The sequence below is a fragment of the Bison bison genome, unplaced genomic scaffold, assembly GCF_000754665.1.
Source record: "Bison bison bison isolate TAMUID 2011002044 unplaced genomic scaffold, Bison_UMD1.0 scf7180017864034, whole genome shotgun sequence".
Lineage (NCBI taxonomy): Eukaryota > Metazoa > Chordata > Mammalia > Artiodactyla > Bovidae > Bison > Bison bison.
Genome location: NW_011494606.1, coordinates 4,363,549 through 4,391,363, shown reverse-complemented (window position 1 = coordinate 4,391,363; position 27,815 = coordinate 4,363,549). Strand labels below are relative to the sequence as shown.

The 27,815-nt window shown below is 40.3% G+C and overlaps 1 protein-coding gene and 1 pseudogene across 2 annotated transcripts in view; both read left to right on the top strand.

The window, feature by feature from the left end:
- The window catches only part of MAP2K5 (mitogen-activated protein kinase kinase 5), a 270,714-nt gene that overhangs the window by 202,709 nt on the left and 40,190 nt on the right, over positions 1-27,815 (top strand). The window contains exons 18-22 of one of the 2 annotated variants that reach the window (XM_010834516.1): positions 226-270; positions 803-829; positions 1,141-1,173; positions 21,547-21,608; positions 24,553-24,598. In XM_010834516.1, the coding sequence (XP_010832818.1) occupies positions 226-270; positions 803-829; positions 1,141-1,173; positions 21,547-21,608; positions 24,553-24,598 (213 nt within the window). The remainder of the gene's footprint in view (positions 1-225; positions 271-802; positions 830-1,140; positions 1,174-21,546; positions 21,609-24,552; positions 24,599-27,815) is intronic. The other variant, XM_010834517.1, reaches the window with a different exon arrangement.
- On the top strand, positions 1,196-7,069 carry LOC104984665 (annotated as a pseudogene).

Here is a 27,815-nt window from a genome sequence, read left to right as displayed (position 1 = left end):
TAAGGCAGTTTTTTTAGGGGGGTGGTTGGAGGAGGAGGGACACTTAAGTGTTTAATACTTTAACTACTAAGTGGATGTTTTATTAATTTAGTGACTTTCTAAGAGATGTGGTTTATCGGTGTTAGCTGTGTGAGCATCCTGCCTCCAGAACAGGCATTCCTCTTTGACTCAGCTCTCTTCCCCTAAAAAGCAGTGTTAAAACTTGCGTGCATTTGATTTTCCCAGAAAGCATTGCTGCCCTGGAAACAGGCTGGAGGAACTTTGGAAAAGGTGGAGTCCTCACCCACTCTTGAGTCAGAGGCAAATACTTCAACCACATAATTAAAGTTTTCTTCACAAAATAGGGGATTGTGAGCAGACACTGGCAGGAATCCAAAATTCTAATTTCTGACTATGATTTAATTTCAATTTTAAATAAATCGGTTTTTAATTTAAAAAGAGTGAGCTTCATAACATTAGCAATGATTGCAACATTAAGCCCAGTGTTCACAATCTAGCAATATAAAACATTATTTATATCTGAATCGTAAACAGCCTTTTGAAATGGATTATGGTTTTTCTCCCTATTCTAATACAACCTGGAGGGTACTAAAAAGTGTTGTGTGAAATTAACATTCTGCTGACTTTCGCCTATAAATGAGAAGCGAGCTATTAACATTTGTGTATTTTCATTATGTAAATTGTGTTAACACATGCCCACAAATTGCCACCAGCAATGCAATAATTTTCTCTCAGTGATCATAATGTGTCCAAGTGAGTCATTTTGATTATGACATGCTAATTACATATTGCCTTTTTTCAGATTCAGAAAAACCAGGGATCTTTAATGGTAAGCTTTATGAGTTCAGAAAAAAATTCACTTTTCTTTTTCCTGATGGCTGCTTCCTTTGCATGCTTGAATGCCTTGTTTTAAACTTAGCAAATTGCATTTTGAAGAAAATGCAAACCTTTAACTGCCTGTATTAGATTAGGTACCATTAGAAATAATAGAACATCCTGAGCATCAATGTTTTTATAAGAGTTTGCTGTTGTTGATTAATCTTGCTATATTTTATTGCATTAATGATTTTTTCTTTCCACTCCACTGTAAAGATATTGCATAGAGGCTAATACTTTTTCCTCTCTTCTTTCCCATTGCAGCCTCTCCAGCTTCTGCAGTGCATTGTTGATGAGGTGAGGCATCGTCTTATGTGCTTTCACTCCTAAAGTCATTCCTAATGGTGTGGAAAGCTTATATTTTGTTTCCTAATGAAGCACAGTGCCCAACATCCTCAGAGCAAGTTGTGTTGTATGGCTCTGAGCTGTGTTACGTGAACTGGCCTTGTCCTGAATCCCGCTCTTCTGATGCCGGCTGAGGATCTCTGCCAAAACAGACTATCCTACAGGCTGGTCCTTGGGGGTATCAGAAGCCCTAAAGACAAAACATGATAATATTAATTTATCCTCTCTCTGGCCAGATGGGGATGGAGCCGGAAATTAAAGTGGTACCATTTTTTTTTTCTGTAACAGATATTTAAAGTCATTCAGTAGACAAGGGTCAGAGTTGAACAGCAGAAATAAGCTGGATAAAATTTGTCCTCCTTGCTTTACTTACCCAAAGCATAGCAGAGTGACAAAAGCGTTGAAAAGCTCTAGGTCAACAATTCAGCTTTAATTCCTCATTAGGCATTTCCCCTGAACATACTCCTGACTTTTTGTGCTTGTAACTGGTATTCTCACATGTTAAGTCACCCTACCTCTGATCATCCTTATCCATCAAGTTTCACTGTCCCTTTGCCTTCATGGAGTTAAGCTACCTGAATTTCATTCTCAGTCAGCTTTCTACTTTTGACTCTGACTTTGAATTCCTTTTTTTTTGTAAATTAGCAGTCTTATGGTATATACGATTCCAATTAAGAAACATTGATGTTTTGTAGAAACAGTTTTTCTGGGCTTGGGCTCGCCTGCTAGCAGTGTTTATTTTTTAAACTTTAATTTTACAATATTTGAAATGCCTGTAGTGAAGGCGATAAATGTTTCAGATAGGAAAGTTTGAAAGAAAAAAAATCGTAATTCATAATTATTCCTCTCAATTAAACATCTGTATAACCAGTTATGAGATTTGGGAGAAAAAATAAAGATCCTCCTAGGAAAAAAACAAACACATACACATATCACAACAATAGTAAGAATGGGCTCCAGCATCCTTAATGGCTGCATCAGTCAGTCCATATATCCCATGCAAGCCATAAACCATGTTAGTGCAAAAATGAAGGCACCATCCGGAAACAAATGGAGGCCCCATTATCTCAAATATCAGACAGACCTCCTGGATCTAACAGCTCATCAATGTCTTCTGTCATCTTAGATTCTGAAGGCCTCCCATCCCCATCAGAATTCTCCTAATTAAACTGATTTTCCTGAGCTCCCCCTTCAGGATTGCTTAGGAAAGTGTCCCGGGAAATTTGGCCTACCCAGTCAAGTGCGCAGCCTGCCACATTTCCTGGGCTCTACTGTTCTTGGTCTGCCAGACTCTTGGGCATCAGAACATTCAGGTACAGATATATTCTCCAATAATACAGGTATTGCTGGAGCGCTCACTTGAAGATTTTCTGGATCAAGTGGATATTTGTATTCCTTATTTAAAGTAGCAGTGATTGCTATTAAATGTAAAATATTTTACTTGTTTGAGTTGGGCAAAATCTTGAGACTTTTGAAATCATCATAGGGAGATTTTCTAAGGAGAGAAGGTCTGTGTGATGAAGGACAATAGCTTATAACTTAAATAGTATGTTTTTCTTTATAGTGCTTCTTCCTCAGGTGAGAGAAAACTGTAACTTAAGACATCTATTCCCGTTTTATCTAAAAACATTGATATCTTTTTTTATGAAGACTTGGGAAATTCACATATATCTTTAAAACAAACGGAAGTTGATCTTGGAACCAGCTGATGGTTGGTAATAAGAGTATTAGGAATGAGTTGGCCAGATGACCTGCCTTAGGCAAGGTGCGTCATAGCTTCTAAGAAAGGAGGGTTTGGTGGGATCCTTTCATTACTGTGCTTGTCCCACGGTTGTTAGATTTCTCATTGCTGTAAAACAGTGCTTCTCAAAGGGTATGGGTAGTTCAAGGACTAACTACATCAGGATTATCTAAGACAGTTGTTTAAAATGCAGACTCTTGGACCTAAATCACTGAATTTGACCTTCTAGGAACGGAGCCCAGGAATCTACATTTTCCTAGCTTCCCAAGTAATTTTGCACAATAGAGTTTGAGAACCTCTTCTATTAATATAATGGCTAAGTCTGCCCTTGTGGATCCCAGAGGACAATTAACTATCTATCTTCATTTACATCTGACATTTAGGGCTTCTATTTCTGAGTCAGTATAACCAGCCAGGATTTGAACCATCTTACTCCTTGGGTATGGAATATACCCCATTATAAAATGGCTCTCCAATGAGCCTATACTGTTTCTCTTAGGAAAAAATTAACAATCAAAAAGGACCACCCTCAAAGGAATGTAATTCAGATAAGATGGGTATATTTGGAGTCATGTACAAAATAGCTAATAAGCAAAGCCCAGTGTAATGTACTTTATTTATTATTATGTGGCTGTCCCTTGACCTCCTAGCATGGCCTGGCAAAGAATGAAGAAGTAATAAAACAACATCATGTGGATAGGAGGTGGTGCTAGAGTAGCCAGGGGTGAACCTCAGGAGTTGGGAGTCAGGAGATGGAATTGTGGGACAAAGCGAGTTAGCCATTTTAGATCCAGATAGAAGACACCAAAAGTTAAACCAGAGGAGTAAGAGCCATGAACATGAAATTTGAACCACAGAATAGGAACTGGAAGGGTAGCCAAAGAACCAGGAGGGCGGCAGGGGGAGAGGGGTGCAGTTTATCCAGCTTGGACCTGGCTAACTCAGCATGTGAGTGCTGTCTTAGAGTCACCGTATTTGCCTCAGAGTTGCTTCTCTCAAAAGAACTTCTTACTGTAAAACTTATAACGAGGTCCACTGCAAGTCCTTGAATGCCTGAGTTGTAAAGTACTGCAGTTTGCTGTCAGTCTTGTGTGTCTGTGTGTGCCGTGTTGCCTTGGCCATCTGATGTCTTTGGGAGATAAGGGGGCCCTTACTGTCAAGGTAACTGATAACTGCTTTAAGCTCTGACATCAGTGAGAAAATGTGCGCTTTTAGAAAGAATGTTTCTGAGAATACGGTAGGAACCTGAAACGTCTTGAAGTTGTCTGAGAGTCTTCAATCACTATGTCAAGCGACACAGATATTTCTCTTTCTTCATATGATGAAGATCAGGGATCTAAACTTATCCGAAAAGCTAGAGAGGCACCATTTGTCCCCATTGGAATGGCAGGTTTTGCAGCAATTGTTGCATATGGATTATATAGATTGAAGAGCAGGGGACATACTAAAATGTCTGTTCACCTGATCCACATGCGTGTGGCAGCCCAAGGCTTTGTGTGGGAGCCAATGACTCTTGGTATGGGCTATTCCCTGTATCAAGAATTCTGGGGGAAACCTAAACCTTAGAAGAGGAGATGCTGTCTTGGTCGTCTTGGTGGTGCTTGCTTTAGTTAGACATCTCATATTGAGGTTATATGTTTATGCTGAAAATAAATTGTTTGGGTCAGACAAGAACATGGTAATTTGAAAATTGGCCTCCTTTCTTGCAGGCTTGATTTGCCTGGTGACCAAGTTACTGGTGACTAGTTCACTAGCTAGGTCATTCAGGGGAGTCAGACCAGCACAAAAGAAACATGTCACTTTTAAATACACTTGATAGTGGTACCTGTCCACCTTCTTAAACTCTTCTGTTGAAATTAGTTCTAAAGAAGACAACATGTCAATCCTGAAAATGCTCCCAGTTGCTGCAGAATATCATATGCTTTTGATGTAATGTAGGAATCCTATTTACCCCAGTTAATGTAACTTTCTGACGGCCTTGTGGACTGAGTACTGTTTTAAGGGCTGGTTGGCTCTTGAGGAACCCTTTCAGAACAGTGCATGGAATACAACATTATAAACCTCCCTGCAAGTCTGTGTGTGTTTTTAAACCAAAACTAAAAAGCTGGTAACAGAGCCACTTTGAAGTAGTATTTATTTTAGAATCATAAACACGAGAGTAACTTAACTTGTGGATCCCTTTTAGCTCTTTAGTAATTGCAGAATTATATTTTGCTGCTGTTATATTAGAATAATTTTAAATTATTTTGAAACATGTATTTTAAGTGCTAATGCAAAGGTAAATGAAAAACACTTTTTAAATGTGTGCAGTATGTTTATTTTCTCCAAAAGTATCATCAACTAAATAAAATCCCTACAATGGAAGTCATTGATGAGCAAGCTGGTTTGGTCAGACATTATACAAACTTTGGTATATCACAGAATGCTTTGTTGTACTTGTGAATTCTCGTCTAACCTGAATTTACATTCCATGGTGATAAGATGGTAAATGTAGTGTTATTAAAGTAAATGAACACATCAAAAAAAAAAAAGAAAGAAAGAATGTTTCTAAAATGTTTTTGCTTTTGGCACCCTATTGATAAAGTGTGGTGCGTTCCATTTTTCACTGATATAAAGGTTTCATTGTATCGTAACCTTTTCTTGATGACTCAGGTCCATGTTTTGAACACAGCACTGAACTAAACTTTGATGTATTGATGTCCTATAGGGTTATAGAATTGTGGGGATCCTGCCTTTCTCTTTTAGTGAATTTCCTAGCCATTTTGCCTGTGTTATTTTGCTTTGGCACTCAGCAGTATGCTTGGGCTTTTTGAGGTGTATAGAACCATTTGCTCCCAGACTAAATGGCCCTACAAGGATATACTGATCTGCTTCATGCTTTTCTTGTGTTCTCTCTTGTGATCACCTCTGTTTTCTGTGGTGACTTGACTTGTTAGTGACTACTAACATTCTTGTCAGTGACTCCTTGTTAGCCTGATGATCTGATCATCTTGTCTTCAGTCTTTACACTCCTCACAGTGACTGATAGCAAAACTGAAAGGTATCAAATGAAATTGGATACCCAAGTGCTATGTGTAAGGTCAAACACACTCATCTGAGAAGAGCAAATAAGACTGATGAAGTAAAATGAGTGGACATGTGTTCATTCATTTCAGCAGATAGTTCTCAAAAGTGCCGACTGTATACTAGCCCAAGTTGACCAGACCATGCTCAGGACAGCCTCCAAGACCAGAGGGAATTGGGCTTCTGGGCAAGGCTCCCAGGTCAACTGCAAATTAGGTGAGTCAGGGTAGAAAGGCAGAGGCACAGTCGCAGATCCTGGGCCAATGCGGTGTGCCAGGACCCAGGAGGCTATGTAGCCATCCAGAGCTCTCCCTAGCACCTGGGCTCCCAGTTTGACTGGCAACAAAGGACTGGCCACACTGGTGATGGTAGATGGGAACAGAGAGGTGATAGCTGAGTCACTGAAATCCAGGGCTGGCTGGAGCCAGCCAGGAAATCAGTGAATTGAGGTGCTGGAAACTACAAAGACTGAAGTGGGCACTTCCCCCGTGAGCCTACCCAGCCACAGACTTGGAAAAGATAATGGTGCGGAAATGAGTAATTATGCTTCCGCATAGGGTGAGTACTGTACAACCCAGAAACAGGAGGGTTTGTTCTACCAGAAGAGTATGTGTTCTGGGGGTAGATTAAGAGAGGGCCTTGAGGAGACGTGGCATTTAAGCTAGGTCCTAAAGCATGAATAGAAGTTCACAAGGTCCAATGTCAGACAGAAGGGCTTGAAACTGTCTGGCAAGTCATTTTTGAGTTCACAGATGTATTTCATAATGTTCAGGATATCTAAAATATGACAGCCAGAAAAAAAATGGATTATTACTGAGTGTATATATATGTGTTTCAAGCATATTACAGCTAAAAATAAATTTCTCTCTAACATCTGTAGGTGCTCAGCAGGACAGTTAACAAATTTCTGATATATACCTCTGTTTACTTATTCCTTTTACTAGGAAAAAGTGAATTCCTGTAAGTCATGATCAGAAGTATCTTCTACATAATAGGTTATAAAATCAACACACAAAAATTGGTTGTGAGACTCCTCTGCTGGTCCAGTGGTTAAGACTCTGCCTGCCAATGCAGGGGACATGGGTTCAATCCCTGCCTGGTCCAGGAAGACTCCACATGCCACAGGACATCTAAGCCCATGTGCCACAACTGCTGAGCCTGTGGTCCAGAGCCCACGAGCCGCAACTACAGAGCCCTCATGACAGACCCCTGCAGCCTTAGAGCCTTAGAGCATGTGCTCCGCAATAAGAGAAACCACACAGTGAGAAGCCTGCACAGCACAACTCGAGGGTAGCCCCTGCTTGCCACAGCTAGAAAAATCAGTTGTAACTCTTCATATTAGTAACCCAAAATGAGTGATTCAAAAGTGAAATTAAGAAAACAATTCAAGTTAGTTAGCATCAAAAATGATCAAATAGTCATGAATAAATTTAACAGAAGTAGAAAACTTCCACATTGAAAATTACAAAACATCTTTGAAAGAAATTAAAAGACTTTAACAGAAAAATATCCCAGATTCATGGAATGGAAGACTTAGTGCTGTTAAGATGGCAGTACCTCCCAACTGCTCTAAAGACTCAATACAATCCCAGTGGATTCTTGTAGAAATGAACGAGTTGATCCCAGAATTTATATGGAAATGCAGAGGAGTCAGAGTATCCAAAGCAATCTCAGAGGGAGAAAAAACAAAGAGGATTCAAACTTCCTGAGTTTGAAACATATTACAAGTTACAGTAATCAAGATAAGGGTGGTTCTGGCATCAGAATAAATGTGTGGAATGTCCTGTCCAGCTGAAAAGGACTGCTAAGTACAGATCATCATAGAGAAACTTATTTCTGTTTTCTATTTTTTAACTTTGACATTTGTATTGAGGTATAATTTATATAACATAAAATCCGTTCTTATAAAGTGTACAGTTCAGTTCCAGAACATTTTCATCACTTCACAAAGAAACCCAGTACCTGTTAATAGTAACTCCTGGTTCCTCTCTCTCCTCCAATCCCTGGCAACCACTAACTAATCTATTTTCCTTCTCTCTGAATTTCCCTGTTGTGGACATTTAATATAAAATTGGACATGTAATATCTGGCATTTTGTGTTTGGTTTCTTTCATTTAACGTAATATTTCCAAGGTACATCCATGTTGAGGTACTTGTCCGTATTTATGGTCAGGTAACACTCCCTTGTATGGATGTACCACATTTTTGTCTGTCTTTCATCAGTTGATTAACATTTGGGCTGTTTCCACTTTTTGACTGTCAGGAATAATGTTGCTGTGAACATTTGTGTACAAATTTATATGTGGATGTATGTTTTTAAATCTCTTGGTTATATGTACCCCATAGTGGAATTGCTGGGTCACACGAAAATCCTGTTTAACTTTTTTTTTTTTTTCATTTTAACAGCGTTTATTGCTTAATATTATCCAAGTAGTACATGTTTAGAAAACCGTAGGCAAGTAAAGTACAGGAGAATGCCGTGTCACCCATAGTCGCCTATCCAGTGGTGGGCCCGATTACACTCTTTCTGTACATCCTTTACACCTTTGTTTTCTCTTATATGTGTATTAACGTTGTATTTCACTTTTTGATGAACTTCCAAACTGCATTTTACAGCAATTGTACCATGTTACATTCCCATCAGCAATGTATGAGGATTCAGATTTCTCCATGTTCTTGTCAACACTTGTTATTTTCAGTTTTGTTTTTTTTTTAATTGTAGTCATTCTGATGGATATGAAGTAGTCTCTCATTGTGGTTTTGATTTGCATTTCCCTTATGACTTAATGATATTGAGCATATTTTCATGTGTTTATTAATTGTTTGAATATCTTCTTTTCACTTCTATTCAAGTGCATTTTCTCTTTTTAAATTGTTTTTTATTTTTAAATTACTAGTTTTGAGTTCTTAGAGTTCTTTATGTACTCTGGATACTCGATTCTAAATCTTCTCTCCCATACTATGGATTGTTTTTTCACTTTCTTGATGGTGTCCTTTGACACATGAAAGTTAAAATATATATATACATATATATGTGTGTGTGTGTGTGTGTATATATATATATTTTAACTTTGAGGCCTTTCTGGTTTGATCACAGGTTAGGAAGCTTAGATCTCCACACTGTCCCCATCCCACCTCTGGCAACCACATAAAAGTCCTTAGAGTTCCTTAGATGACAGTTTGAAAACCACTGATTATAGCCCAAACAATCATTCTGTAAACCTGTATTAATCCCAGAGTTAGGTACAGGGGATAGGGAATTAGTTAAGATACAATTGCCAGTAGGCTCTGCTTTAGTTAAGGGGACAGGCTCGTAAGCAATCATATATGAGTTGAGTTGAGTTCAGTCGCTCAGTCACTTCCGACTCTTTGCGACCCCATGGGCTGTAGCCTGCCAGGCTTCCCTGCCATCACCAGCTTTAAACTGCAGCTAGTGTAAGTGGTATGAGACTTGATGAGCTCTCAGAGGAGTACAGTGACTGCTGTTTTACCTACTCACATAAATGAGCATGTATGATAAGGCATTTAATGATGTTTGCAGCCAATAAATTCTAGAGTCTTCTGTCCATGGGATTTTCCTGGTAAGAATCCTGGAGTGGGTTGCCATTTCCTCTTCCAGGGAATCCTCCTGACTAGGGATCGAACCCAAGTCTCTAGCGTCTCCTGCATTGCCAGGCAGATTCTTTATCGAGTCACCTGGGAAGCCCCCTTATAAATTCCATGTGTACCCAAAGTGTAGACAAGGTGCAGGGGATACACAGAGAAGAGAGCTTGTAATGAAGCGGGTGGTAATATACCAGTGGGCTCTACAGAGAAAGGAAGCCCCAGGGCCAGTAGGAGTTGGCCTCACAGATACTTGAGGCTCATGTGGAGTTCAGCATGGCTGCAGTGCTTGGCAAAGTATTAAAACAGATGAAGCAACAGCCAGGTTTAGAAAAATCTTTAAACATTGTACCCAAAAGCATTTGCAGAAATGAAAGAGGAGGGGGTGGGTGAAAGGGTTTTAAGCAGAGAATCAACAGAACCAGATTTGTGTTTTAGAAAAGTCACTCTGACAGGCTTGTGGAAAGTGGATTGGGAACAACAGGAATCTACTGTGCTTATAGTCTTGATCAGAAAGTATGCAGACTTTTCACTAGGACAGCCTTAGCATGTTTGAAGGGTGTTTAGGAAATAGAATAAACTGAATTTGGTGAATAATTGGACGTAGGGGAGAGTGGGAGGATGGAATCAGAGGAGAAGTGTTTGGCATGGGCAGTCAGGGCCTCACTGAGATGGGGCACAGACACACACATACAGAGGAGATAATTAGCATTTTGTTCATAGGACAGCACTAAGCACCTTGTTCAAAACTCAATTCCGGGCTTACCTGGAGGCTCAGTGGTAAAGAACCCACCTGCCAATGCAGGAGACACGGGTTCAATGCCTGATCCGGGAAGATCCCACATGCCTCAGAGCAACTAAGCCCACACGCCATAGCTACTGAGCCTGTGCTCTAGAGCCCACGAGCCACAGGTCCTGAAACCCACGTGGCCGGGAGCCCATGCTCTGCAACAAGAGAGGCCACTGCATAAGAGGTCCACACCCACACCTAGAGAGTAGTCCCTGCTTTGTGCAACTAGACAGAAACCCACACAGCATCAAAGACCCAACACAGTCAAAAATAAATAAAGTTATTTTTTGAAAAACTATCAATTCCTGTTTCAGACTCAATTATAAGAAATACATCAGCTAAAGTTTTAAGTTCCCAGGCTTTTTTATTGCCTGTCTTCCTAGTACTGTATCTATTCATAAGTATTTGTTGAATGAAATTTATGTGTAATTATAAGAAGTTACTACTTTTTTTAAGACTCAGAAAACCAAATCCAAAAAGTAATAGTGTATGATGAGGAGATACTTAGCTAATAAATACAGTCCTTTATCAAAACTCACAAGTCTGGCCTTAACCTTTATGATTTACCAGCTGTTTTCCACTGTGTTCCCAATGTCACATTGCTTTCCCACTACACTGTTTTACAGATGAGGAAACTGGGGGCCAAAGGACACAGCTCTTTTTATTACACTGTAACTGCCTTGATAGAAGCAAAAAGTGACAGCTGAACATTCTGGCATCAAAGGGAGAGATTATTTTTCAAAACTGTAAAAGAAGACAACTTAGAAAGCATTGCAGACATGCCCCCAGGGCAGAAGTATATTACAGCACAGCACTGTCTATAAGAATGACTCCATGCCTGTAAAAAAGAATTGAATTCTCTTCTGCATATTCTGTTTAAGTTGGCAGGGAGGAGATTGACTTCTTTTAGAAAGATTTATGTATACAAAAGGATTGGCTATTAAACCACTATTACCTTTTAAAAATTCCTTCATGGAGAATCACTCCTTCTTAGGTTGACTGAGGGCTGGTTAACTGGGAAGCTGCTAGGGTATGCACATAGGTGCTTTCTGGGAGTGGAGGTAAGGGTGTGGATGTGTGAACTTGGCTGTCTCATAATACCTCCTTGGAATTCAAAGAGTGGTATTAACCAGCTCCAGAGGGAATAATACCCATTCATTTTTCGCCCGAGGGCCTCCACCATAATTCTGATTTCTGAAGTTAGCCAAGAGTAAAAGGAATACCCCCACCCTTCCTGCTTCCAGCATCCTAGGGTGGCCGGTTGCTTTCATAGAACGTAAATTGCAGGTAGTTTAAGTGAGACAAGAGTCGATGGCCTGAGCTGTCTGACAACCCATGCCTGCCTGGAGCTTCCCACCACAGTGGCTGACACTCTAACCACTGGCTTAAATGGGTGTTGATGATGTGGGATTTCATGTTATTTGTGACTTGTACAACTTAATGACTGGGAGGCATTAGAAACTTGGTAAGTTAATACAAGTAGATACATAATAGTTGTATCCTCCTGCAGTATTGTTAACCAGATCTCTGTCTCAGAATGTCGGGAATGTATAATTGGGATCCTGAAAACCGATATTCCTCTTTTATGTAAGGCAATCTTTTGAAATCTAATACTTCTTTTGAAAAGTCTAGTATGTTTAAATTAATGCAGTTTGAGTGGTTTGAAGATTGAAAATAGGTTAGCATTAAGGCCATGATTCCTTTAGTAATTACTTTTTCTTTTAGTAATAACTGTTTCTTTTTTTTAATAACTGTTTCTTTAGAAATGACATTAACATTCTACCAAAACACAGCAGTAATCCAAAAGTTAATGTTCTGTTCATTTATAATTATATTTAATTCATATTTATGAGTTGTTGGGAGGAAGGAGAAAGAAGGAAGGAAATTTTTAAAATGTAACAGAAGAAGCAAGTTAAAAACAGAAATTTTCCTGATAGTCTGAAAAATATAGTCGTTTAAAGTGGGAAAAAATAATTTTTAAATACAGCTATATAAAATCAGATTTTATTAGCTACTGCTGAAAAATATATATATTTTTATTCTTAGTGGCACTGAATGAATTCAGTGGATAGATTTTTTTTTTTACTTATTTTTTACTAATCAAAATATTAGCATAAACATCCCTATGATCTTGATCTTGGTAAGTCAATTAGATTAGTGTGTTTTTTTAGACAGGGAAAATTCTGCATCTTCAGTCATTGAACAAGTAGCTTTGTGTTGTTTTCTTTGAATTGTCCACGAAGCCTGATGTATTATTAATGAATTAATTTCTTGGTGGTGAAGGCTCTTGAATAGCTTCTGTGAATGGGCAGTTGCCTGGTGGGGCCAGTTTTGGCTGCTGTCATTTAACATGTGTTGCTCTATTGTGAAGTCTTATCCAGCCGTAGGACAGTGCTCGTTTAATCCACCGTGATGGGACCTATACACCCCGAGCCCACGTTGGATGCCAGGGTCAGTTACGCAGCAGCTCGGGCTGGGGCACTGCTCTGCCTCACTGCCAAGTCGCTGTAATCATTTTGCCTGCCGTTAATTTTCCCTAAACCAGGGGAAACATGTCTGTGAGCTGTACAAATGTTCTCAAAAGAGTCCAAACTGGTCGGCTGGGGTGTTGCCTCCATTCCAGAACGGAGGCAGCATTCCAGGGAGTGTTAAGCTCCTTCCTTCCTCCTGGAAATGGAAGCGTCTGGGCCCATGAGATCCCTGATGTTCTGAGGTCCAGAGTAGCAGATGGCATTATGATTTTCCAAATCCTGATGAACGTTCTAACTGAACTTGTTCATTTCACAGTATGTAGTTCTATTTTTTTCACTTCCTCTCCCTTCCTCCCCCTCTGTTCCTCTCTTTGTTCCTCTCATACTGGCTAATTTTAAACTGATTCAGTATCTCCTTTAGCCAGCTTTCAGTCCTCTTGTCTTTGTGTTTATTGTATGGGACCAGGTATGGCACAATTTGACATACAATTCTCAACCTGCGACTCGCAGCTGACATCACCTTTGAATTGGTTTATAAAAATGTGTAAGCAGATACGGCCGACACTCCTGCACCGTGAAGCCGCTGGAAGTTCTGTTCTTTCCTGTATCTGTAGCTGGCAGTGTGGGTGGCACCAGCAGTAATTATTTTAACTAACAGTTGAGTGAACGTTCAGGAGGACACACAGTGTGGTGATGGGGACTTTGGATTTCAGCAAGTTCCCTGAGTCTATCTGGATAGCGTTCTGGCTTGTTGATTTTTCAGGACACGGACCTGCCAGGTTCTTGCCCTTGAACAGTATGTGGATGTAGTTCAGCTGTTTCAATGTTAACCCTTTACCAATGAAAAAAGGAATAATTCCTTTCATTTAGGAACTGTTAAGAGCTCTTTCACTCCTGGATTTTCCTCTTGCATTTTTGTTTAATATAGTTTATGATCTACCTTTAAGATTGCTTTTAATCAGCACTCCTACACATAGAGCCTGGTGAAATGGTAGTGTGTACATTAACATTATAATTTAGGTCTTGGATCAAACATGTGTAAGCTGGACTTTTCCTGAGGAAAAAAAACTAACCTTACCAGTATATGAAATTCAAACACTATATAGGGACTAGGTAAAACCACAGGTAGGAATTGCTGAATAATTACCTTTAGACTGGCCTGAACAGGAGGCTTCCCACGAGGGTGAGCTCATTTAATGGTTCCTAAAACTCAATCTTGTGGATGTCAGTGGTCATGCTTGATTATTTGCACCAGTGTTTTATGAAAAAGCAATAGAAATGCATTGGGAGGCTACAGGGAGAGTGGTAGGGAACAATAACAGGTTTTACTTTTGTAAATGAAATCCCTTTGGTGTGAGACAAACATGTTTCTTTCTGCTATGCCTAACCCATTGAAAAGGAAGACAGATATGAATGTCAGTGTGTCTGTGTGTATATGTGTGTGTACCATCAGATAGGCTCCTCTAAACAATACTGTGAACTATAGCTTATGACCAACAAGAGACCTAAAATAAAAAGAGGAAAAAAGATGTTCGTTGACTTGGGAAAAGAAGCAATTGCAAATATGGTTTTAAGAGATTAATCCATTTCAAGTTTTCCACCTACTAATTTTCAAGGAATTTTATGAAACACAAAGATCTTTGCCATATGTTTAGAAAATATCTGAGTAAATGTAAGTCTTTTAAATGACAAAAAAAAAAAAGAAAGGGTTAGTTTTAACATAAATGACAAAGTTTATCTTCTGTTTTATCCCAGTACTGAAGAACTGCCAAAACATTTAGGAGAAAATGGGGAGGAGGGTGGGGACTGCATAATCTCAAATTTCAGAGGTTCCTTTAGAACTGTTTATTTATATTTTGTGTTTTTTATAAGCCGTCTGGTCGTGATGTTCTCTTGGCTAGTATCTGGTTATCCTATGATTTAACAGTTTGCGGGTAAGGTGGATGTTTCAGTGGTGAAAATTCTAGCCTTTTGCCCCTGGTTCCAGGTCCACCTGAGACAAGTTAAATGAGCTGATACTGTCAGCCAGGACCCAGTGGATAGAACTTCACACCCAAACGCCCACACGTGTAATTTGTCACTTCTGGCAACCCAGAGCATGGGGTGACCCGGCATGGAAATTGAATCATCTTTCACTTTCTCTGCTCAAGTCTTGATGTGGAGTGAGATGAGTAAGACAAGGGCTCCGTGGTCTCCAGCTGAAGAGGGTCAGAGGCTTCCTTTTCTGATGACGTCCATCTGCAAGCCTTCCTAAACTCAAAGCCTCTTTCTCACCCCAGTGCTGTCCATCATTGCATCCTGCAGATGAGATCAGTTCTATCTGATGGTGAAATCAAAAATAGACTTTAGGGTCAAAACACTTATTGTTCCCTGACAAAGTGGCCACATTTTTAAGTAAACTAAGTGTTCTGAACAAGCATTGATTGAATTTGTACAAGCCTGGTGTGGAATTCTGATTTACTAATATATTAACCAGGCTGAATTACTCTCTGACTGAGCACTTGTCTGTCCATTTTCCACCTCTCTCTGATGAGATGTGACTGCCTTTTTCCCCCACTGGCTACAGTCGGTTATAGCAGAAACTTACAGATGTGAACATTGAGAACCTTCAAAATATTAAAACTGAGCTAATTTCCCAGAATCTCCCATTGGCTTACACTTCAGAGGGGTAGATTTTTGGTTTGGAGATGACTTCTGTGGAGATTGTTTTTAATATATGTATTTATTTGGCTGTGCTGAGCCTTAGTTGTAGCATGTGGGATCTAGTTCCCTGACCAGGGATGGAACCTGGACCCCTTGCATTGGGAATGCAGGATCTTGGCCACTGGACTACCAGGGAAGCCCCTGTGGAGACCTTTAAAGGCGAGGGTTCTGTTCTTTTGTTTGTGTGTGTGTCTTCCCCACACCCCAGCCCCGGCCGAGCAAGCAAGGTTTCCTCCCCAGTCAAGAGCAGATTTGCCCTGTGGATCCTGCCAGTTGTTTCACAAAGATACCACTTTAAGGCAGTGAACAGGGGAGGATCAAAAAACAACTTGAGATCTGATAAAGCAAAATGTTGTACACAGTCTGACATGAAGCCACTGGAATCACAGACACTCTTCCACCTCAGCATTGTGGACAGACATGGAGCAAGCTAGGAGAGCTATGCCAATCAGTATGAACGCCAGTGTGCAGGAGCCAGGCCAAAGGAACATGAGGCTTGAATTAGTTTTAAAATGTTAGAGCATAGCTCTCAGTTCTGGGCAGACCATAGGTGACTGTCTGATGTTAATTACCTATTGGCTTGATGGCTTGACACCAAGAAGTCTATAAATAGGCTATTAGAAAGGATGGCCATATTTCGCTTAACTTGTCTGGTTTAATCTACTAATCACAGCACAGGTGACCTCAGAATTCACTAGTGTGGCCAACACCTTGAGATTCTTGAGAATTTGTCCTACTATCTTCTTTCCGTTTTACTCCAAGTAAGTGTAAAATCTTGGTTTGGAGGAATGTCTCTTGCACACGAGAAGGAAACATAACACAGACTAAGATGTTCAAGGTCCCTTCACCCCTAGGTGCTTCTCTGGCAGTCAGGATGGAAGAAAGTAGGAAACCAAAGATGGTATATTCCAGCCCTCTAGACTCTCCTAGTTTCTTCCCCATCATTCTTAGCAGTGCACATCTTATCTCCTTGAACAACACTAATTCTTCCAGGGTGTAGATTAAGTATCAGTCATCTTGCAGTGCCCACCCAAGCACCTTTGATATGGTAGAGGGTCAAGAAAATTGTTGAATGAATGAAGCAATAAATAAGTAATGAATGGTTGTATCATTTTTATACAGTATTTTGTGTCTCTGCCTATCAGTGTTTGAATTCACCACCACATCATTGTCAGATTCCATTGTCATCTTTTATTATGAATTAAAGGCAAAAATTAAATCCTCAGGTACATTTTTAAAGCAAAGGTTCCTCAACCTTTTTTCCAATTGAATAGTTATACCAGGCTTCTCCATTATTCAAAACAGAACTCTACTAAAAACCTGGACCTCAATGAGTTTTAAAAAAAAAAAAACTCCTTAACTTTTAAACTTTCTATTTTGACATCGTTTTAGAGTCACATGCAGTTACAAGAAATAATGTAAAGACATCCTGTGCATCCTTAACCCAGTTTCCCCCAGTGGTAACAGTTTGGAAGTACAGTACAATATCACAACCAGGAAATTGACAGTGATATAATCCACTGAGTTTATTCAGATTCTGCCAGTTTTACATGCACTACTGAGTGTGTGTGTGTGTGTGTGCACGCGCGCGTGGGTGCACACTAGCATGTGTGTGAACATAAATAACACAGATCCTTTAAAGCCAAGAAACATCATGGTTTAAAAAAAAACTATGCCTTTGAAATAATGATTTCCTTTTTTTTTTTTTTTTTGTGGAACTCTTCATTTCACTGGGGTAAGACTCTATTGAATAATAGAAAAACTACCAAATTTCAAAAGTGTTTTTCTCATTTGTGTTGTCTCTGTTTGGAGTGTCCAACTTACCTGCCTGTTCTCAAGGTAACAGAGTGCAGTTTTTTGGCATCCTTACTCTGCAGCGGAACTAGCAGCTGTGGTTGGAGTTGGACCTCCTTCCCTGCCCCTCCTCATTGCAGGTCCGCACGCATACACACACTCAGATTTTCTGCTGCTTACCTTTCTTTATGCTTGAGTACCTTGCTGACAAGTGCTAATAACAAAATGCCCAGAGAGAGTCCAGCTGAAGTTAGCATACATTAAACATTCTGAACTTGTCCTTTTGCTCATAGATTGTGCATAATTAATAATTAAACAGTTGCTGTTGTAATGGGTTGACCTTCCTGAACCGTTCATTATTCACAAGGCAAAGGCATCACTCAAACCTTCTTCCTGTTGTCCTTCACAGTTCCCTAGCTTGCCGCCTGCTTGCGCTGCAGTCGTTGGCACGAGGGGCTGGCCAGGTAGTTCACAAAACCTCTGAGACTTGAAGGCTGTACTCCGTGATGACCAGAATTGCTTACTGAAATGGCCACGGCAGTTTTTAATACATCAGTTGCCTGTTCTGTAACAAGATCCAGCTTGTGTCCCGTGAAAGTGAAGTCGCTCAGTCATATCCGACTCTTTGCGATCCCATGGACTGTAGTCTACCAGGCTTCTCTGTCCATGGGATTTTCCAGGCAAGAGTACTGGAGTGGGTTGCCATTTCCTTCTGCAAGGAAATTGTGTCCCTTTAAGCAGGACACTAAAAGTTGATTTGGGACCAGAATCTCAGGTCATGACTTGTGGTTAAGGTTGTATCCACTGTTTTTGTTCCATACCTCCATGCTCAGAAGTTCAACAGAGAAGTGTCCCACAGAAGCCCTCACGGTGAGGTGTGGCACCTAAGCTCCTAAAGACAGTGACTTCTATTAACAATTTAGAGTCTCTTTCGGCCAGTGCTGAGCTGTTGGTGTAACTGCTTCTCTAATTTACATTTTTAGAATGTATTTTTTTCTTCATTTTGCCTGAACCCGTGTTTCACAGAGAGCATTTCTGATAAGTAGCAGCAAAAGTATTAGGACTTCAGAGATGCTCTGAACCCTTGGGTATGTCTCTCTCTTGCTCTAACTTTAAGGTGGATGACTGCTTGCCCTCCCTGGGGGCCACGGAGACGCCAGAGCAGCTTTCCTGTGAGCCTCCCCATCCCCTTTGCACAGATTGGAATTAGATAACAGAATAGACAGGTTCTTGGAGATTTTTTTTGCATCCTGATCTAAACTAACTTCTAATTTTACTTGCTTTTAAGCTTGTTTTTAAACAAGAAAAGTATACCTGAAAAGTCCTTCAGCGTGGTGACCGCTGTCAGATCTGTCTGTTCCTCTGGGGTGTTAACAGCCTGCGTGCTTCTGTGGGTTTGGAGGAGGCTCTCCGAGGACTCCCCGCCTCCATGTCTACATGTAGCATTCTTGACACCCACCCACCCAGGCACTAGTCAGTCTTCTGTGTCTCAGAAAATTCTCCTCTGAGATACACAAGAGACATGGATTTTAAAATGAAAAGAAGTATCTGGCATTATGCATGTGAGATTAGAATTCCCCCTGCATCTTTGATGACCGATTCTTTCCAGGCACCACTGTGATGAAAATCCACTCGGTGGTTCTGCAAAGTCGACTTGTGCTGGCATTTTCACAAGTGAAATAAATTATTCATGGGTACCACCCAGTGTTCCTTGGTTTTATATTATGAGGAACTTAACAGGCTACAATATCAGGTCTTAAATAAAATTAACTACCCATGCAAAGATGTCACAGTTCCCTCGTTTTGTCTCTCATCCATGTTAAAATGACATCTTCATCAAGTTGCCTATAGTTCATCAATTTACTCTTGGTATCATACTTTGAAATGAGGCCCACATCAGCATCACGTTTTACACCAGGATCTTTGTAGAAAACCAGTCTAGAATTTTAACCATCTTGGTAAATGTTCAGCCACGTTAAGACACTAGGCTTTTATTTCCCTAAACATTCATCTTAAAGCAACTGCTACTCAGATACTTCCAGTACTACCACGTGCCCAAAAATTTCAGAAAGGAATGACTTAGAAAAAATTAACTACCTGGTCAGAGTCCATAATTTTCGTACCTCAGACTTTGAAATATCTTTTTACTAACAGTGTTTGAGGCAGTAAAACGTCACTTCTTGAACTGGGCCTTGTAGAATCTCGCAGGTTGGTGATATATATGGCTTTCCTAAAACAGACTGGGCTGAAATTGATATCATGTTTTATTTTTGCTCTTCAAACTGATAGGACTTCCGTGACCGTTTTATAGTTCCTTTATCGAGGACTTGTCATGTTACTGTATGCCTTGTTTCTTTTGAGCAGACTATTCCATCAGCCCCCCATTTCTCATGTCCTCTCTATGTAACGCCTGCATGTAATCCCTTGAACTAGGCAAGATTTTATTTCGCTCCCATTTCCCTTTGTTTTCCTCTTGGAAGCCTTTCTCTACTGATGAGAATTTTAACTTTATGATTACTAGCCTACCTCTCCTCTGGATGAACAGTCAATTCAAAGAGGACAGATATGCAAAAACTAAGAAACGTTTGGTTCACATTCTTTTTTTTTTTTTTTTTGGGCTGCTTTGACCCCCTCAGTTCCTTTTGATTTAATTGTATTTTCCACCAGTTTCCAATTGTTTGAATTGGAAACAAAGCCTTAATAAGAGTTCTAGTTAATTTTCTGTCTTGTAATTACCGATCTCATTTTTCTGATAATTGGCCACAGCAATTATATGTATATTTACTAATCACAGAGGAGGCTGTGCAATTGTATCTATCTGCCACCATTGATAATGACACGCATATTGCAGAGGTGCTTTTATCATCTTCTTTTTTCCACTACATCAAAGCTATTTCCTCTCATTCTCAATAATGAATACATGCATGCATTTGACACAGTTGTGTGCTAGAGAAATTGTTTGGCTCCCACCAAATGCTGCATGCTCTGAGTTTCTTGCCTGCAGCGCTAGAAGGTTGTATGCAATGATATATTGCTCATCCAAATGGCCAAAGCACTCCAAAGCACAGTGAGATTAAAATAAGTCATTCCTTTGTTAATTTAAATAGGTGCATGTATCATACTTTGCAGGGCACTTTGTGTAGGGATGTCAGGGAGGAAAAAAGCCGCCGAAAGGTATTTTTAATAGCAAATGAGAATAGATGAGAATAGAGTCATTTGCAGCTGCCTACTTTATGTGGCTCTCTCGCTCCAACTGTAGGTCTAATGAGATGACTGTTAAAGTACTCTGCAGTGTAATTTCATTACATCCTGAGCTGCTACACTATAAACACGGTGGCGCTCTCCGTCATTCTTGGAAAAACTCCTAAATTCTTAAAGCCCTCCTTTGCGAATGGTAATGGGGTTTGCTCCCTGTGTTACATGGTGATTGTGGTTTGTTGCTGTGCAGTTTCCTGCTCTCTTGAGTGACTCCCATCCCCACCCTAGTTCTGCCACTGGTCAAAGTGGGCATTTTTCATGGCGTCCTTAAGTCAGTGGCTTTCTCCTGTGATGAGTTTGCCTAGACTGGCAAAGAGGCTGAAATTCTTTTTTAGTAAACAGCTCTTCCCCTTTCAAAGCTTTTCTATTAAAATGAAAGAAAAAACAAAAATCCAACTCTGACCCACAGGACTCAGTTAAAGGCAAGCAGTTAAAAGCAACTGAATATACTAATACGTGTAAATAAAAAGGAAAGTGTAAATAAATAGCAAATCCAGTAAAAGAAACAAAGGTCAACAGAAGAATAATTTCACAGCTCTTTGTTAATTACACGACCATTTGTGTGTTACTTAAATAATCATTAATTTCTCATTTACACTTTCGTACCTTCTTTCCTACCCCGTGGCTATCATTGTCCTTTTTTCACCTCCCTTCCCTCTGCTCTCCTGTTTCTCACCATTATAAAATGTGTGTGGCTTTAAAGTTCGCATTTTTACATAAATGTGAAAGAGTATAGACGGTTTTTTTTTTTAATTGGATGAGCCTTATTTTCCTTTCCACATGCTGGTGAATCCTTGTTATATAGTCATCTTTATTTGCTTCTTTGGGATGAGGGGTGGAGGGTATAAAGAAAGACAAGGAATTGCTGTGACTTTTGATGACTTGTTTTTCCTCCATCCCAGGATTCGCCCGTCCTTCCGGTTGGAGAGTTCTCCGAGCCATTTGTACATTTCATCACTCAGTGGTGAGCCTGTTTGCAAACATGCCATGCCCTCAATGTAAATGATACATGCCATTAACTCGGCGGCTCCGTGAGACCTTATGGCTCTCCCTGCTTCCTTTTGGAGACGGGAGGGACTTCGGGGCCTTGGGCAGATGGGGCAGCAAAGCTGAAGGAATTGTTCAAATTATGTAAACGTTATTTACACACAGGGTCATAAACGTACTTTAGAGGCTTTTTCCTGTTTTAATAAACTTCTGAGAATCAGGCTACTTCTTTGAGCACAGATACTGTTGCTGTTCAGTTGTTTTGTTTTGTTTAAGAAATACACAATTTTATAGCCCCTGTTGCACAGACATGTGAAGCTTATTTTTATTGGGACCTCAAGTTACCCATAAAAATGCCTGTCACTTAGTGGAAGCAGAATAATTTATTAATTCATCGGATTTTCAGTAAATAACTTTTATCTTTGGTCATATTTTAGACAAAATACTGGTGTCCCGTTTCAGTGAATTTTGATGTTAGAGAGGCCATGAAAACGTGGTTCCATTAGGCCCACTTTAACCTTTGTAAGTACTGAAAACCACAGGATTTAGATCAAAGGGGCCACAGAATCTCTGAGTCTCTAGGCAACCCCTTGTCATTTTACATCTGAGAAGCAGGTGTAAGGGTTCTTTTCCAGCCGTCTGCCTTTTTCTTCCCCATAGAATGGAGTTTTCTTTTATTACCCCTTTCACATCATCCTCCTCTCCCCTACTGGGACACACCCCTGTGGCCCTGGAAGGCTCAATTCCCCCACTGCCACCGTCCTGCCTGCTCCCTCACCCTGACGTGGAGAGAGAGGGAAAGGGAGACGGAAATTGGGAGCATAGAGATGACCGCCCTAAAGCAGGAGACACGACTGATCAGAAGCCGTTCTGCACATTCTGGAACTCCTTCCTAACTGCTTTTACTTCTCTTTCCCTGCTTCCTAAAGTCCTCATTTCATCACCCCTTCAGAATCACGTCCACTAGTGGAAGACGAGCCCTTCGTTCCTGTGGTGCCACAAGAGGTGCACTCAGGAGTCCTTGCTAACCCGGAATAGCTGAACACTCTCCCCTCCCCCTCCCCCATGAGCCATCTGATGATGATGCTCAAGTGAAACCAAGAAATATTCCTTAATATAAATGTCAAGCTTTATCACCTTTTTGACTAAGTGTAATATGTTACCTCTTAATAAAAATGTCTTATGTAGTTTATATTCCATACAAAACATATGTGGGGAAGAGATTTTTAAGCCCCAACTTCTAAAATTTTTATTAGCACTATTTCTGTTTATTTAAAATACTTATATAATATTCCATAGCTTGTAAAAACTAATTTCATTCTGCAAACATTTTATTTCCAAAACATGCCATGTTGTTAAAAAGCATACATATTGGTTAAACACTGGAATCCTAAGCTCATTAATACTAGAACCATTATCTAGAAATATGTATTAGTCTTTATTTTCTTTATGTGGAATTCCTAGTAACAGAAGCACATGATGGAAATGTCCCATTTTGAAATGTACACATTGGAAAACCGTGCAATTCCTGAGCTGCCTGGAGCGCTGGGTTTGGGTATCACCTGCTCAAAGATGTGGGGTTTGTGCCCTGACCACCCTGCTTATCTTGCTGTGTGGTCTGGGACCAACCTGGGAGTAGGGCCCATTCTGAGCAGATAGGGCCTTGCCTGCCTTCTGTCCAAAAAAATTGATCAGCTGTTATATTAAAGTTTTATGGAGACAGAGGGAGGGATAACCTGTGTTGAAATTTCCACAGATGTCAAGCCGAAACAGAAATGATAGTGGGTAATAGCCTTGTTTTCCCAAGAGATACAGCTACTTTGGAATGTCAGATTAGGAGTGTTACCAAATCTACTGGTGAGACAGCTTGAATTACTTGCTAATGGATGCAGTATTTGAGAGGTGCATATGGTTATTTATAGGGAAGGCAAATGTCCTCCATGTCATTAACAGTTCGTAACTACGGTTCTTATTTACCAAATGATCATTAGATCTCTACTTAAAAAAAAAAAAAAATGTTGTCAGCAAATGCAGAGATTGTATGTTTGTTTGGTTTTTTTCTTGCTTGTTTGAGGTTCACTCATATGAAGAAAAAGTGTCTATGATTTTCCAGGTAACAGAAGCAGCAATCTCTTTTCATGACTTCATCCCACAGATACTCTGAGTTTAGTATAAATTGGCCATCACCTAAGCAGCTTACTCATGGTTACCTCAGTCCCACGAGTGGGTGCTTCATCACCTAGCTAAGTACATGCTGCAGCTACTAATTACGCCTGTTGTATGTCAGATGAAATATTTTGCAAGAGGAATGTGATTCTTTAAGCAAACTTAACTTCCCCACAGATGTTTAATGAATTATCAACTTGCAGAGAAGCCAAAATAAATGAAAGACAAGATAATGTAATAACCCATTTATAATTTTGTAGCATTATCTAGATGTCTGACCCCTTTTATATATGACTTGTTATTCAGAGTAGTAATGAAGGAATGAGGTGTTTTCTCGTTTGACCTGATCGTCACATTTCTTTTATTATGGTCTTATCCCAGTTACCAAAAAAGAAGTATATTATTCCCTAAATTTATTTGAAATGATTGATAACCAAGTCAGGAAGAGAACATTGCTGCTTTTTTTCATAATTCGTTTCAAAAGTAGAATTAGGATAAATTTAAACTGATTGTCTGCATTACAAGAGTAACTCCAAAACAAAAAAAAAACTTTGTATTTTTGATTCATGAGCTTCCCCCCAAACCTGATATTTTGAAGGCCAAAATAAACAGGAGAGAATACATGCTAATGCCTTGACCAAGAATTGAACGTGGTAAATTTTGAAAACATTCAAATTCCAGAGCAAATAGCCAGTGGTGGGAATTATTGCACAGATTTACAAGTGATATGGATAATGTGAGTTTTTCTCTTACAGCATGCGAAAGCAGCCAAAAGAAAGGCCGGCACCTGAGGAACTGATGGTAAGTGGATGTTTTTTAGTTACAGATTTAAAGTATCCACAGACTCCAGAAAGCCAGTATAATTTACTTCATTTGGGTGGGTGCTCTTGAAGCTCACATCCGATAGTAGTTTTCACTTCTTAAAAACCCATCACCATTTTGAAGCTTCATGCAGAATCCTTTGCGTTTGCCTCACACTCAAGGGTCCCAAGTTAATCTAGGTTACTCCTTGCCCTTATTTGCTGTTACAGCTTCTCAGAATTCAGAGGCTTGGTAACAGAAAGGATAGTCAGCATGTTAAGTTTTTAGTGCAATCCTAGAGGAAGTTCTGAGTGTGCCATGGCGTGCTCTTGGATTCATGTAGAATGAAATTAGATTGGCTGGAAAAGATCAAGTAAATGTGACTCCTTAGTCCTTCCTCAGAAAGAGGCAACTGTGAGGCTGCAAGTGCTGTGTTCTCAGCTCCAAGGCCGCTTTCTTTGATTACAAATGACAGTTTTTAGTCAAGCAGGGAGAGGAACAGAGTCGTTCCCTAACAAATTCCCAAATGGTCATTTATTTAGTGCAGATTGTTGATTTGACAACGCACAAGCTGTTAGAATAACGTTAGCGTCGAGCATTGGTAAATAATAATTATCGTCTACTCTTTCTGATGTCTTGCATACCATTCCTTGTCTCTAGATTGTTGCAGTCAGGATGAATTCTGATCAGTTTTCTCTCACCACTTTAAATAATAAGCATTTTATGATATCAATTCAAAGGTTTTTAGCCTTTGTATTTCATCCTTATAAATACTCCAAACACCCAAACTTCTGTGTAATACAGTTTTCATCCCCAAATATAATATAGCAGTATGTTTCCCTTTTACATAATATGTGCTTTCCAGGAAGGTAGTTTTCTTATTCATGTTACCCCTGGAGCAAAATCTCAGTTTTCAGGGTAGTTTCAAGTTAAAGTTCACCCCTAAAACCCCTGCAATTTATACTGTGCAGGTTGCATGTCTAGAATAAACTCATCTTTTTTTTTTCTTTCTTTCTTTTTTTTTTTTTTTTTGATGGGGAGGTCTCTGATGGTTGGGAAATTCATGCAGTTAGTCACATCTGAGGAAACTTGGAACAGGTTCTAGAGATGGAGACCCATTTACCTCGTACATTATCATGCTATGGCTGGATAGCTCAGCTATTAAAACAAAGGAATAGGGTTTCATAAAACAGATATATATGTGTAAACGCATGTTTCAGTGCTGCAGTGAGTTGGCCACTTATAAATAAAACATCTACAGATCGTACATACACTCATAAATGCATCCGGATGTCTGTGTTGGTGGGGAACACCACTCCAGGGTGGCAAGTCGTAAAGACAAGGCTGAAGGGCGGGTGCTGTCAGTGCCTTGGAAGCCAGCATACGTGGCTGGCTGCGTGTGTGGAGAGAGACAAGGGAGACATATTCCGATATATCTCTTTACAACTATATGCCCTGGTGTGTGCTGTCCCACATTTTTAATTAATAAATATCAATAAATCAATAAGATGCAATGAAAAATTTAGTCACAGGAAGCACCATCCTATACTTAATTTCACATTATTTCTGGTACTGCTCACAGTTTGATTTGAGTGAGTTTATTCCCCTAGGTGTAGCAGCAGGGAGGCACACCCTGCCTTAGCACAGCCTCCGTGAGGGGCAGGAACAAAGGAGTGCGTGTGATACCTCTGCGGTCAAGGGTGTTGAGCCCAAATATTGGACCCCCTGGGGGTAAGAAAGAGAGGGCTGTCCCTGGCTTGACGAACCTGAGTCACATCCTAGGGATCCCCTTAAAGGAGCCAGTCTCTCTCTTCCTTCCAGCATATTAATGGCTTTAATTTTTCCTTTTCTCTCTCCGTCTACAACCTATTTGACGGTGCTCCCATCTGGAAGCTGAGAGCATTCTCTGGAATGCATGAACTGTAGAGCCCATTTGTCACTGTGGGTGGGGGCCTGCCTTTCACAGAAAGAGCAGTTTATCTCCCAAGCCCGGTGACTCCAGCCAGCAGGATACCAACATGGTCTGCACAGCTTGGGCCACATCGGCTGTGAAGACTGCAGGATTGCTGAGATTTCCCTATGGGCCTGCCTTTTCTAGATCCAAGGGAGAACATCAGAGGTGAAGTTGGACAGGAATATCGAAAGTTACAGACTCGTCAAGAAACTCTTACATGAACTTGAGAGTGTCCCTGACAAGTCTCAGCCTTAGTAAATGAGAATACAGGGAGAGGTGCCGAATCTGCCACACCTCTGGGCCTGGGCTGTGCGTGTGGCGAGTGCTCAGGTGGTTTTTGTCATTTTATTTGGGGCAGTCGCCTTCCATACAAGAATACTTGAGTCTTAAAAATCATCATCTTTGTAGTTTTTGACCATGTCATTCTTAAAAGGTGAAACGTAAAACTCAGGTTTAGGCTCTAGAATGTTAGAACTCATTTAGCCGTTTAGCTATTTAATTCTCTCTGCTTTGCATGGTTATTCCTAAGATGGCTACAGTTTTTCTGTTCTAAGTGGAAATATCTTAAAATTGGACTAAGAAATTCACTTGATGTTCACATTTGGGGGAGGCCAGCCAGGATCCACAGGAACTGGTACTGTTTTCTGGCGCATAGCCCTTAAACTACATAAAGAATTAACTCAGAATTCTCATCATTGGCATCCACATCAGCTTGAGAGATCGCAGAAGCAGGCAGACAACTGAATTCAGTAGATACACACCGACTATTATGTGCAGAGTCCTGTGCTAGACTCAGCAGAAGACACAGAGTACGCCTCACACAGACAGTGTTGCAGAGGGTAAGGCGCCTATGCAAGTAACTAGAATAAACTAACTACAGAAAAGAATTGCAGAGGTCTGTGCAAAGTTATATGGAGAAAGTAGCATTTGAAAAGGGCCTTTGGAGGTTGGATTGAATTTTAATAGAGAGTTTGCAAGGAGTCATTCCAGGCAGAGGAAAGGATGGGCAAAGCATGAGTCTGCCGAGTCCCCAGACCTTTTGCAGAGCAATGTGAAACCTCCAGTGATGCTGCAACAGAAATCCCACTGACACTGGCCTCCTGGAGTCACAGACCCACAAAGGTTGGGTTCAGGTAGGCAATATATTCACCACATGCTGGGCAATCTGTTAAGAAATTCCACTTCTGGTAGAAGGAACCCTAGTATCCAGGTCTGAAAACTTTGACTTGACATAGAAGCAGCCACCCACCCATCAGTACCTTT